Raw genomic sequence first — 14,316 nt, 5'->3', positions numbered from 1 at the left:
GGTAAAATTCTACATGTTTTTTTCAGAAGCTATGAGATGTTCAATAAAGTACTTTACAACCTATTTTATCATAAAATATTTATAATGGTTATAATCATTTCATATCCCCTTATACTTTATATAGTACTTAATGCTTTCTACCTCCTTTTAACCAAAACAAAACAAAACAAAACAAAAATTTACTAGCAGGTAAACCTATTAGTACTTTGTAGTGTATATATATATATATATATGTATATATATATATAAAATAAAATACATGGGAACATTTTTATAATGATGTATGATGAAATTAAGAGTTATTTCTAATTTTTATGCTTGATTCCTATTTAAATACTAAAAAAAGCCAAATAACAGTTTGATACACGCTATGCATATATTTACCACAGGAATACAATGCTTTTTAATATAATCCTTGCTTCACAAATAGCCTAATATTAGGTACATATTACAATGCTTTATTTCAAATTTGGCAATGAGAAACAGCATATTGACTCACTGCCTAGTTTTTATAACCTATACTATAAAAAAGAATAATCTTTGACATTTAAATTTGATTGCTCTTAGTAATTTGGCTTAGGAGATGTAGGATGCAATTTATTTCTCAGCGGAGTTTATGATACCCCTTGAAACTTTAGGAACACATTTCTTTGAATTAAAAAATTAAATCAGGCTTTCTGACAAAGGTTAAAATTTGTGTCACTGGTTTGAAAATGAGGACTGCCTTTGCCAATTAGGTTATATGGAGATGCCATCCGTGAGATAAATGACTTACGTCACAGCTTGAAGTTTTTGATAAAAATACATTAAAGTATGTGATATTATACTGGCTATGATATAATAAAATTCATAATATTTTGAAGAATTGCTAAGTCAGTAAAACAAACACTGGGTTTGGAAGCAGAAGATCTGCACTGGGTCTTGGTATCCCTTTTGGGAACTTCTATGTCTTTGGGCAAAACACCTAACCTCTCCAAACCTCAGTTTCCTCATCTATAAAATAAAGGTGTAATATGATATGTCTGCTTCACATGATGATCAAGTGAGATAATAAAACTTAAAGGTATTTTAAAATTGTAAACTGCTACATGAAATAATAATGCTACCAACTATCTACAATCTGGAAAATAAAATTCAACCAACAACAATAAAAATTTCTCACATGTAACTCAGAAGGTTAAAAAACTTTATAGAACAATATTGCTTTAATAAAACCCTTCCAATACCATTCCTATCTACTTTACATGAACAAAGTTTCTCAGTAATTATATATATGCAAATAAAAACTATGAATGAAATTTTTCTAACGTTTATTATTCTAATAATGAGTCATGCAATTCAGGTACAGAAACCTATGGTGGGACGAGGGAAAGCCATTTATCTCAATGAAAGATGTATTTCCAATAAAAACGTACTTTCCATTAAAAAAATACCAAAATTCACGACATTTATGTCGTTTTGACCCACTAGATACTGACAATAATTATATTGATAGAATAATCCAGAAGAAAAAATGTTAATGTTTAGACACTTATGGTTATAGACAATATTTTAAAATTTCAATTATATATAATGTTATTGTAGCAGAAAAGCATGATAAAAGAGTTTCTAGTTTAAGAATATATTATATTATTACTACATTCAAGGGAAACATTCAAGGGATGTTAAGAAGAAAAAGGAAAAATGTAAACTTTCTAAATGTTAAAGAAGGGCTAATTTTACTTTCTTTTTTTTTTTTTTTTTTTTAATCTTTTGGCCTCACTGCACAGCATGTGGGATCTTAGTTCCCCGACCAGGAACCAAACCTGCAGCCTCTGCACTGGAAGCACAGAATCATAACCAGTGGACTGCCAGGGAAGTCTCTTCACTATCTTTTAAAGGATGACAGGCTTCATTCCAGTGGATACACAGAAAAACATAACATCTTTTTTTTAAAAGTCAACATACGCAGTATGTTGAAAATTATATAACTGCAAGTATTTAAACTTTTGGTGAAAAATTTTAGATGTCAATCTAAAAATGTTCAAGTAGTTACAATTTTTTCAAAAAATTTTTAGGAGATAGATATGCAAGCAAAAATTTGAAGCCTCTCCTGTAAAAACCAGTAAAAAATGCTGAGAGAATAGCTCAGAAAGGGTCTTTGAAGCTGGGAATGTCAACTGAAAAAAAAAGCACAACCTAAAAGTTGAGAACTGTGTTATTTGGTGGACTTTCTGAGGAGTTCAAGCCCAGAAGACAGCCTCTCAGGCAGCTCTGAGGAATGGCTCCAAAGAGGTAAGGGAGGAGCTGGGACATACAGAGGTTTTGCAACAAAGACCAGGGAGTCGGAACATCAAAAGATGACCATTAATTAAAGAAAACCAGGTATCTCAAGTCAGTGAACTTAGCACTCTTCTGTGTATGGGAAGATGCAAGAGCCTGGGCTCACTGAAATGATTCCTTTCATAGGTACCATAGCTCTCTAGGGCGGTGTCCTGTTCTTTCCTATCCTGAGTCCCCTCGGGTGCACTGCTGCGGGGTTGGCTGCAGTGGCTCAGGGTTCTGCAGTTTGTCTCCATCCTGAGTTCCCTCGGGGCTCACTGCTGGCGGCAGCTTTGTAGTGGCTTGGTGGCTCAACATTCTTTGCTTTATGGCAGGCAACACTCTTCATCCACAGGAGAAAAAGACTAACCTCTTTTAAGTATCAATACTTTCTAGTCTTATCAGACCCACAGCACACCCTACACAGCCGTACCCTGCACACAAGGGGCGTCAGTCCTGTAAACTACAGTTTGCACAACGTACATGGGGCCATAACTCATACGCATCTCTGTATGTATCCAGATCTACCCAAAGGCAATGAGACCACTAAGTGACCAATCTCCTACTTCAGAAAACGGAACAATAAAAGCTGCAATTCAAAGGTCTCCAGCATTATCTTTCCTGTTACTTATTCAAGGAGTTTACCTTAGGTAAATCAAGAGTTTAACAGCCAACAAAAACAATAATTCAGCCTCATTTATAGAAAGAGCACAAAATAGAAAGGTTTGAGTTGAAAATCTTTCACTCTGGTGGCTTCCCCTGCGGTCCAGTGGTTAAGATGCTGTGCTTCCACTGCAGGGGGCACGTGTTCAATCCCTGGTCGGGGAACTAAGATCTCACATGCTGTGTGGTGTGGCCAAAAGAAGAAAGAAAAATCTTTTACTCTGCTATTTACTAATTTATAATCTTGGGCAAGTTACCTAATCTTTGTGAATGTCACTTTTCTCACCTGTAAAACCAAGATAATGCCTACCTAGTAGAATTGGTAAGGGGATTAAATGAGATAATAAATATGAAGTATCTGGCACATTGTAACTGCTCGATAAACGATAGTTCCTTCTCTTTTCAAATCTATCTTATTAGTAAGAAAAAGGAAACATAATAATCATAATTATTTAGTGGGAAAGTGGTTTACAAAATGATACAGTAAGATGATAGGATGGTATTTAAACTAAAATGGTCAAAAGAAAAATATAATAGGAAAAAATTAATTAGCGGGCGCAACGTAAAGGGCCAAAACAAGCAGTATATATATCTTAACATCTAGAAGGTAATCATCAATGTAGAGGAAAGACATCACTCATTTAGTTAGGGCTCCTATGTACCCCTAAGTTTCTTCTACACATGATAAGTACAACTTTCCTACCAGCCCCTCACTTTGAAAGTAAATGCTTATAATAACTAGATCCTATTCCTAATACACCCACTGGCTTGTTGGGAATCAGTGGACACTCTCTGGTGCTGCAGTTGGTTTTCCTAAAAAAAAAAAAACAAATAAGGAAATCTATAATGTATAATCTGATCAAAGGATAGAAAAGCCTCTGTTGACCACAGGAACACTCAGCAGATATAAGCAGTGAGATCAGCCTAAGGATTTATGTTGCTTTTTCCAAGTCTCAGAACATAAGAGAGTTCTTCATACTCAAGGTGAGGGGCCGTCACTACATAGTGAATATAGTCCCTAAAATATTACTAATGATCGTGCTGGAAATACAAACCACATTTTCCTAAAAACAGTTATCTCTCATCATATGAAAAATATAGTATATTAACCTGAAACATCAATAGATTTGGAATTTTAGCCAGAGAACAATCAAGAATACAACCAAAAGAAAAGGCAATGTGGGGAAATGGTCAAAACAACACATTTTAGTCACCTGTCACTTATTTAACACACGGAGAATATTAAACAAGCAAACAAATAAACCGTATTGTTTGTCAATGATGCAAGAGTGTGGCTTAATATTTCATTTTCATCCTCTCATTCTCAAAATTGGGTCAAAAGTTACTTTCCATTAATAATAATGACAAGCAAAGAAATCATCAAATAGGATATGGAAATTCACAAAACAAGGAAACCTTGGGTGCTTCATCCCCAAAGAAACTATAATAACCTTTAAAAAATAGAAAATAAATGGCCCATAATGGAGGGATAGAGTAGTAAATTATAATACAACGACACAATGAATTAGCCATGACTATAAAGCTGTACAGAGATATATGAAGAACTGCATAATTTAATAAATGTAAAAGCAAAATACAAAATGGTATGTAAACTATGATTGCAATGATATAAAATATATAACAGATTTAACAAAATTCTATAACATAATTATATAAAATCACAGAGACTGAAATATATTAAAAAAATAGTGTTTGAATTGAGATTATAAATTACTTTTTCTCATATTTTCCATAAATTATGCTTAATCAGTTTGACTTTTTAAATTCAGCTATTTGAATTACTGTGTGCGTATATATATGTACAATATATACAGTATAACAAATTTTTCAAATACCTTTCTGCTGTAATAGCTCTGACGGCCGTGCAACTGAGGCCAAAGGCTCAACTGGGCGACTTGCAGCAGGTGTTCTTGTTGACGAGGCTCCTGACAAAACAGCGGATACTACTGGGCTGGACTTGGGAGGCTGAACATTTTGCATTACAGAACAGGACAAAGTATCTGCAACTGAAAACAAGAAACTATTTCATCCACAGCAGTAAGCTTGAAATATATTAAAATACTAACAAAATACAGTTAATCTGAAGTTCTTGTAAGAAACTTCAGCAGCATCACATTTATCTACTATATCTATATCTAGAAAATAAGGGGTCCAAAGAAGTTATTTTCAAAAAAACGAAAAACTTACTCACTAAATGTTTTTAGAAGTCTTTAATGGCAATTTTCCTAAAACATTTCACAAGCTTCCATACCTTCTTAAACAAAATGAACCCCAAACAGCTTTTCTTTACTAATGATCACTATTATTAATACTAATTATTGTAGTGTGCAACGGTACCTTAGATAGATAAGATGAACAGAGGTTATTTGCTTCTGCAGTAATGTGACTCATGAATTATACAGATGTTTCTATTAGCTCAGATCCCATTTTGTATTGTAAACTGCCACTTTTCATTTGCTGTTTCTAATCAGATCCCATATCTCACAGGTAACTAAGTAAGGGCCTGACAGTAACATTAGGTTGGACCTCTGGAATAAAGTACATGTGATTCATAGTTGGCCTTTTTGATAGCTCAAACTGCCTGACCTACAGGATCATCTTCAGCCAACCAAGAGATAACTGAAAAACCTGTGATGACAACATAAGTGTCCACTGATGGATGAATGGACTTTAAAAATGTAGTGTACTTAAAAAAACAAACAAAAAACAAACAAACAAAAAAAAATGTAGTGTATACATTTATATATACATGTAGGTATGTATGTGTATGCATGTATCAATACATGCATGTGTGTATGTGTATATATACAGACATATATACAATGGATGAATGGATAAAGAAAATGTGGAAATAAAGAAAACACACACACACAATGGAATATCGTTCAGCCATAAAAAAGAAGGAAATCCTGCCATGTGACAATGTGAAGGGACTTTCAGGTTATTACACTAATTGAGGAAAATCAGACAAAGACAAATAACGCATGGTGTAATTTATATATGGAATCTAAAAAAGCCGAACTCACAGAAATAGAAAGTTTTGGTTGCCAGAAGCAGGGAAGCGGGGGAAATAGGGAGATATTGGTCAAAGAGTACAAACTCTCAGTTATAAGATGAGTAGGTTCTGGAGCTCTAATGTATAGCACAGTGACTACAGTTAACAATACTGTTATCATATACTTGGAAGCTGTTCAGACAGTAGATATTAAATATTCTCACCATATACACAAAAATGGTAATTATGAGAGATGAAGGATGTATTAACTAACCCTACTGTGGTCATCATTTTGCAATAAATATATATATCAAATCATCATGTTGCACATCTTAAACTTACACAATAGTATACATACACATATAGACATGTACATATGTGTATATATGTATGACATGTTCATATATATATATGAACAAAGTTAGGTCTAAGACCGAAACAAATGCAAGAATATAGTGACAGAACAAAATGTGATACATTTCCCAATAGTGTACAAATGATATAAATATGAGAATGGAGAAAGAAGGTGGAAGGTAGTCTAAATATGTTAATTGCCACATCATTTTTAGGAAGGACAAACATCATTGTGAGAGACTGAAAACACAGTCACAATATTTTGCAGTTCCCCTCATTGAGAAGTGGAATCTATTTTCCCACTCCCTGAATTGAGGCTAAACTTTCGACTAGCTTTAATCAACAGAATGTGGCAGAAGTAATGGTGTACAAGTCCAAGACCTCAGGTCTCAAGAGGTACTACAGCTTATGCCTTTCTGCTCTTGAAATGCTGCCCTGCGACCATCACAGAAGGCAACGGTCCCCAACCTTTTGGCACCAGGGACCGGTTTCGTGGAAGACAATTCTTCCAAGGCCTTGGGTGATGGGTGAATGGTTTAGGTGGTAATGCAAGCAATGGGGAGCGGTGGGGAGCCGCAGATGAAGCTTTGCTTGCTTGCCTGCCGCTCTCCTCCTGCCGTGTGGTCCGGTTCCTAACAGGCCGCGGACCAGTACCAGTACGCAGCCCGGGGGGTTGGGGACCTCTGACGTAAGGAAGCTAATCTAGTCACGTGGAGGAAAACCTAGGTGCCCCACTGAACGGTGTGCACCAACTGCTAGACATATGAGTGAAGTCTACGATTCTCCAGCCCAGCCAACTCTCCAGCTAAATGAAGTCACATGAGTCCAAGAAAACGGGCAGAGGAACTGTCCAAACAACCCACAGAACTATGAAAAATAATAAATAATTTTTGTTTTAAACCAGCATTAGATAACTGGTGAAATCATTAAAAATGCTAAAGTAACAGAGCGATGAATATATTTAACAGTACAAAGTAAAAAATTAAGATATAATCACCTAAAATTGAGTGATAAAAATAAGGAGAGGGGTGTGGAAGACAGTAAATATATTAACTTTACCTTTGCTCATAATAAGAAACTAAAAGACACTGTCTAAAAATATAGAAGATATTTCTGCCTCTGTTAATTCTAGAGGTAATCTAGGTAATTAGGATCAAACCTTCCACTAACGGTAACTTTAAAAACTGCACTTAAAAAGATCTTCTTAAAATAATCAAAGATCTAACATGATATTAATGAATCTCTGGGTGAAAATCTGTAAGAAATTGAAAACTCAGAGAAACAAGCCTAACACTCAGAGTTGCTTTCTCCCTGTGGTTATCTGTTGAAAACCTGATCTGCTGTTTTCTGTAGCCTTGCAGAGCATGGGAAGCAAGACATCTCCTACAGCACACCCAAGATGGGGCACCTGATTCAGCACCCCATACCTCCACTTTTAGGATAGTATCTGAAGGGTTATAACCTCGGGCTAAGGATAAACCAGGAAGCTAAGCCTTACAAAAGCCAGCAGCTTTGATTCAGAACATCTGCACAGTCCAGCACATCTAGACACTTGGACTTGGATGGATGTGATCACAGGCTGGCAGTACCTGGAGGAAACTGGCAGAAGGAAATATAAATCCTCTCTGGAGAACAATTCCATCACCCTAGGCCTTAAATTATTCCCACAAGTAATTTTTCAAAGACAATTCCAAGCACAAAGTCTAAGATAAGTAGTTCAGGTTTGAACACGGCCCTCTGTGTTCTCCAGTCTCCAGCCTGATACACGGCATCACCCTCCTTACAGTCCTTCAATAGTCTGCCAGTGGTTGAGGGTGAAGACAAAACATCTTACCCTGAACACTTCTTAACATGGTCAACGAGGCCCTGAATGATCCTGAGTTCCCAGCCTCCTCCTGGCCCATGGTTCTCCTCTAGCTTCACTGGTCTTTCAGTCCTTTGAACTTGCCATGCTCTCTCCCATTAAAGGGGAATACACTTGCTCCCCCTTAGATGTAATAAATTGTTTTCTTTAATAAAATAATTGATACAAATAAAAGGTGATACGTATATGTGTATGTATTTATAAAATCATAATAAAGAAACACCCATGAACTCAGCATCCAACTGTGAAAATAAAACATTTCCAATACTGTTGAAGCTCTTGGTGTACTCCTCACAGAAGGTATTCCCTTGCCTCCCTTCTGAACTGTGTTCCTTATTCTCTTGCTTTTGTTATTAGTTTACCACACAAATAAGTATCCCTAAACATTATTTTTGCTTGTTTTTTTAACTTTATAACAATAGCATACTGCATCTATTCTTCCATGAATCCTGTTACATTTCTGGGATTCATTTGTGTTAATGAGTATAGCTCTATTTCATCATTTTCACTGCTGGTCAGTAGCCCACTGGAAGGATATACTGATATCCATTCTATCATAAATGGACTTTTGGGTTCTAATTTTATGTTTTCACATACAGTACTACAGGAATATTCATGAACATGTCCCTGGTACACATGTGCTGGTTTCTCTGGGGGTGGAGCTTCTCAATGTGTGTGCCACAGCTCAAAAGTGTGTACGTAGCTGTACAGCAAGGGACGAGGATCCCCTCAGCCCCGGGGGGCCTGTGGGAAGTGAGTTCCTTGGCCTGGGGAACAGACTAGACCCTTTAGCTCAGAATCCCCCCCCGCAAAATGTTATTTTCTACAAGTACTACACATTTAAAGCAGGAAGTGGTGCTGTAGGGCCCTCTTATTCAAAGTGTACTCTATGGGCTAGCAACACTTTATACAGAAACTTGATAAAATCCTTAGGCCAGGCACTACTAGACCTGGTGAATCAGAACCTCCATTTTAACAAGGCCCCAGGTGATTCATACTCACAAAGTATGAGAAGGACTTCTCCAGAGCACACAGAAGTGGGATAGCTGTGTTTCAGGGTGTGGTTACCTTCAATCCCACTAACGCCAAACTTCCCTAAAATGTGGAACCAATAGGTCCTTCTACTAACACTGTCTAAGATTTTCCTGTTATTCCACATCCTTGCCATGCCTTGGTATAGTCGGTCTTTCAAAGTTTTACCATCCTGCCACTAGGTATAAGTAGATATCCCATTCTAGTTTTAAGTTGCTTTTCCCTGATTATTAATGAGACTGAGTATGTTTTCCTTTCATCTGTGAAATGCCTGTTCATGTATTTTTTTCTTGGGTTGCTGGTCTTTTCCTTATTGATCTTATGTGTTATTTGTATAATCTGGATAAAATACTATAAAATTTTTTTCTCCCTTTTCATGGCTTGTCTTTTTGTTCTCTTTATGTTGCCTTTCAATGAAAAAAAGTCCTTAATTAGATGATAGTAAACCTTATCATGCTTATTCTTTATGGCTAGCTAGCACTATGCGTGGTGTCCTTAAGAAATCTTTCCCAACTCCAAGGTTCTTCCGTATTTTCTCTCAAAAGTTTTAAAGTTTTGCCTTTTTGCATTTAAATATTTATTTCATCTGTAATTTATTTTATACATGGAGAATTCATTCTTATAAGTGGAGAATTCATTCTTCAGATTGCAGCTCACATATCAGAGATCAGGGAAAACTTCCTGAGTACACTATACCTAGAGTACTCTCACCAAGCACTATACATCTCTGCTTCATGATACTTAAATAATAGTAGCAATTTTACATGTATTTGTGTTTATTTGTGTTTATTTGGATAATGTTTGCCTCCCCAAGAAGATTACAAACTTCATGAAGATAAGGATCAAGTCTTTTTACTTGCTATTTTATCTCCCTGCACTAAAATAAACACCTGTCACATAGCTGGCTTTCAAGTATTTGTCAAATAAATGGAGACAAGTTCCACAAATATGAAGGACCACAGAAAACTGCCAGCCAAAAACAACAACAACAAAACTACCCCTTTCACAAAGAGAATTTGACAGATGAAACATGGTATACTTAGAGACAGAACCTACAATTCAAAAATAAATCATTTGTCTGTTTATCTATTTATTTATTTATTGGCATTAAGGTAGTTCCCCTGTTAGTTTTTAGTAGCTCCTTAGTAACTGTACATAAACTCTTTTGAAACTAGGAAGGTTAAGCAAATTCTCAACTAATAGCACCATTACCCATTCAAGTTGTTCAAACTAGAAAATTTAAGTCAACTTTTATTATTCCTTTTCCTTCATAAACCTTATCAATGAATTCTTGAAATCATCTCTTGCCATCTGTCTTCTGTATAAATAAATCTCAACCTGTGTCAGCATCCTTCATCTAGGTAATTGTAGTAATTCCTTCCTAGCTGGTCTTCCTGTCTCCAAGTTCTTCCTCCTCCAGTCCACCTACCACACTGCTCACAGAAGAAAGATCTGAAACACAAACCTGATAGCGTCACCCCCTTGCTTAAAAATTTCTGATGGCTGCTGATTACATACAGGACAGAGCTTATGTTTTTCCTTCAAGTCTTTTCCTCTCACCTCTCCAATGCCATAGCCCAGGAGAAAATGGGAAACTGAGATACAGAAAAGGGACAACTGATAAAGTCAACTTTTGAAGGAAGTGGTCACAAAGATGGACATCTCATCTTCTGAGCTTGAAGAAGGAGTAAATATAGAACAATTTACAGGTGGAAGGTATAAAGTTGAGTAAAGATGAAAAGGTTCAAGAGTAGCTTTGGAAAAACTGAAGGAGTACGAGTGTGAGGGAGCATAATTATTACTATCTCACAACTCTGCAATCTCATCACAAGTTTCCAAAGCTGAAAATAATCTCTTAACTGTACTATTTGTACCTCCAATGTAGTTTTCTAACTTACTTCTAACTCGTATTTCTTTATCCAGATAGTCACCTCCTATAGGGATCTATTCTGCTTTTCCTCAGGCACATCACCACCCTGAGATGATAGATGTATATTAACTTACCAGTGGTTATACCTTAGTGTCATGTATGTTGTGGATTTTTATATAAGGATTATATAAATGTTTATTATTATTATAAGTAGATTTTAAAGTGTTTTTTAATAAAATTGTACTCAGTATTATTCTACAATATGCTGTCAAGATGTGATCCTTACTGAAGTTGTATTACTCAGCCAACTTCATCTCAAACTAAGAAAGAGCTTCTGAACCTTGACAAATTTACCTATAGTGCCAGTTTAAAAAATTTTAATGGTATAATGACACCTTTTAAACACCAGCCAAAATTTCACTCTAAGTTAACTAAACATAGCCCCCCAAACATACATCACTATGTTTTTAATAAAGTAATCTGAAATTCTAGTGCTGAATTGTACTAACATGCTTTTCTAAAATAAAGAGGCAAATGGACTTCCCTGGCTGTGCAGTGGTTAAGAATCCGCCTGCCAATGCAGCAGACATGGGTTTGAGCCCTGGTCTGGGAAGATCCCACATGCCGCAGAGCAACTAAGCCCATGCGCCACAACTACTGAGCCTGCGCTCTAGAGCCCGCGAGCCACAACTACTGAGCCCGTGTACCCTACAGCCCGCGCACCACAACTACTGAGCCCGCGTGCTGCAACTGCTGAAGCCTGCATGCCTAGAGCCCATGCTCCACAACAAGAGAAGCCACTGCAGTGAGAAGCCCGCATGCTACAACGAAGGGTAGCCCCCGCTCGCTGCAACTAGAGAAAGCCCGAGTGCAGCAATGGAGACCCAACACAGCCAAATAAATAGAATTAAAAAATAATAAAAAATATAGGCAAATGAGATAACATTTACATGTCTCTTTTATTCTATGTTTCTGAATATGAACTCATCAACTGCCTAAAAGTAACAGCATGTATCAATCACTGTGTTTTTGATAATCACTTAAGTCAGGTTTATGCTTTTGGATCTTAACCCTTCACAAATTGCTTAAGAATTTTTACTATACTACCTGAAAATGAAACTAATATAACCAGGTAATAAAAATGCAATCATTCTTGTCAATTACTCAAAGATTGATTTTCACACAAAACTATGATTAATACCTAAGATTCTCATTTTAATACGACAATATAATTTTAAAATGTCCAAACCAATTAAATTGCTTGTCTTTCTAGAACATTAAAATCAGTATACCCATGGTTCCCAAACCTCGTAATTAGGCACCCAAGTTGCCCTCGCAACAAACTCACAGAGTTCCAAGGGATGTTTTAAATTTTCAAGAGAAACACAGAGACAGCTGTCAAAAAACCTTGTGAACTATTAATACTAAGTAGCTTGAGGCACTGGAAAAAATATTGAGAAACATCAGCTGAGAAAGTTTAGGAACTTCTGTAATATTTAAAGTACGTTTTAAAAGTAACCTCTTTATTTCTTTTGAAATGGTGACGAGCATGGGTCATACTAACCTGAGATACACTTAATTTGTCAACTTCTGAACTACAATTAAAAAGTCATTTACCAATCTAAAGGGAAAATATAAAGAAACCCACTTCTTAACAAATGAACTTCTAAAATTATATTTACTATGGCTTTCACAGTATAGTATCACAATTAAAAGAAAGGAAGTATACCCCCTTCTCTCTGCCTAACGGCCTAATTACTACTTATTCAAATAGAAGCTAATTATTCTTACTCTTTATTCAACATTTTCTTCAACGATAGGCCCTCCCCCACAGGTATTCTATTCCTTAGCCAAGTGGCCCTACATTTCCCTGATCCTACATCTCAGCATAAATTAGTTCTATTCAGTCCCATCTCAGAATAAGACAGCAATTAGCTGAATTTCTTCTTTTTTTGTCATGAAAGTCACAAAATCCTTCAGTCAGAGGGACCTTAGGATAAGCTGATGTGTAAAAGGACTGCTGAAAGAAGAAAGAAAGAAAACAGAATTTCTAGGGGACAGAAAGCCCTGGTTCTGAGAAGGGTAGACTGAGAGTCAGAAGAAACTGAGCTTCAGGACAAGCTCTGTTTCTAACATTAATGACTACAGGCTTTCCTCATTTGTTAAACAAAAGGACTACAGTAGAATATGGATCTGCTACCCGACATCACTCATGATCAAGTCAGAAATACAGATTTCCAAGGGAATTCCCTGGTGGTCCAGTGGTTAGGACTCTGCACTTTCACTGCTGAGGGCCCGGGTTCGATCCCTGGTCAGGGAACTAAGATCCCACAAATTGCGTGCCAAGACTACCCTGGAGATTGTATTCTAGCTCAGTAAGTTGGGTTTCAAGATCACAATCTGTGCAAGGGATTCTGGTGCACAGCCAGATTTGGGAATTGTGATAGATGCTTCAAGTTGACTTACCTAAAACCCAGTTAATGCTAAACCCCTTCTTTCTTGCCTGCCTCTATCATGAAGGCTACAAAGCTAAATATTCATTTTCTAGCCTTCCCTTAAATTAGAGATGGTCTTTTAAAACAGCTATGGCAAATGGTATGTAAAATGAAATGGGGTCAATGCCACGACCCCATCTTCTTTCCTCTCCCTTCTTTCTGCTTTTAACTTTGACTTGCTGTCTACAGGTACAGAAGTTATCTTGTTTCTATAAACGAACATACTAAGGATGGCAGAGTGGAAAGGGAAAAAAGACACTGAGGACATCTAGATCTACTGCATCTGCCTAGACTTCTTGTTATGTGAGAAAAATACCACCTTTCTTGTTTAAACCACTATTAGTTGCTTGTAGCCCAAAGTGTTTCTAAACAACATAGCAACGAAAGAATAGATGATCTCAAATGCACACTTCAGATCTAATATTCTAAAGTTCTAACTTTAAATAATCTAACTGTCCAGGGAATGATACTCTTCTACAACATCCTTGACATATGGCTATCTAGACTCTGATATACAATCTAAAGACATCATTCAGAAAACGATCACAGCTTTAACAATTCCCATCCTTTACATACCTTTTCATTCAGTTCAAGAGCAGATTTTGTTAAGTTCAAGTTCACAAGTTGAATTAAAGTGAATATATCCTATGCAAACCCCACACTAAAAAACTATATACCTTGCATACATAATTTTTAAACAAATAAATTTAACCACATCTTG

The 14,316-nt window shown here is 36.3% G+C and overlaps 1 protein-coding gene and 1 non-coding gene across 4 annotated transcripts in view; one reads left to right on the top strand and one right to left on the bottom strand.

The window, feature by feature from the left end:
• SEC24B (SEC24 homolog B, COPII coat complex component) overlaps positions 1-14,316 on the bottom strand; it is a 93,826-nt gene that overhangs the window by 56,107 nt on the left and 23,403 nt on the right. For all 3 annotated transcript variants that reach the window (XM_065877346.1, XM_065877347.1, XM_065877348.1), the window contains one exon: positions 4,821-4,991. In XM_065877346.1, coding sequence (XP_065733418.1) covers positions 4,821-4,991 — 171 coding nt within the window. The remainder of the gene's footprint in view (positions 1-4,820; positions 4,992-14,316) is intronic.
• Positions 13,348-13,420, top strand: TRNAE-UUC (transfer RNA glutamic acid (anticodon UUC)). Its single transcript has one exon. It is a non-coding gene; the product is annotated as a tRNA-Glu (tRNA).

Source organism: Phocoena phocoena, chromosome 5, assembly GCF_963924675.1.
Source record: "Phocoena phocoena chromosome 5, mPhoPho1.1, whole genome shotgun sequence".
Taxonomy (NCBI): Eukaryota; Metazoa; Chordata; class Mammalia; order Artiodactyla; family Phocoenidae; genus Phocoena; species Phocoena phocoena.
Note: the sequence above shows the minus strand (reverse complement) of the source record. Positions and strands in the feature narration are given on the sequence as shown.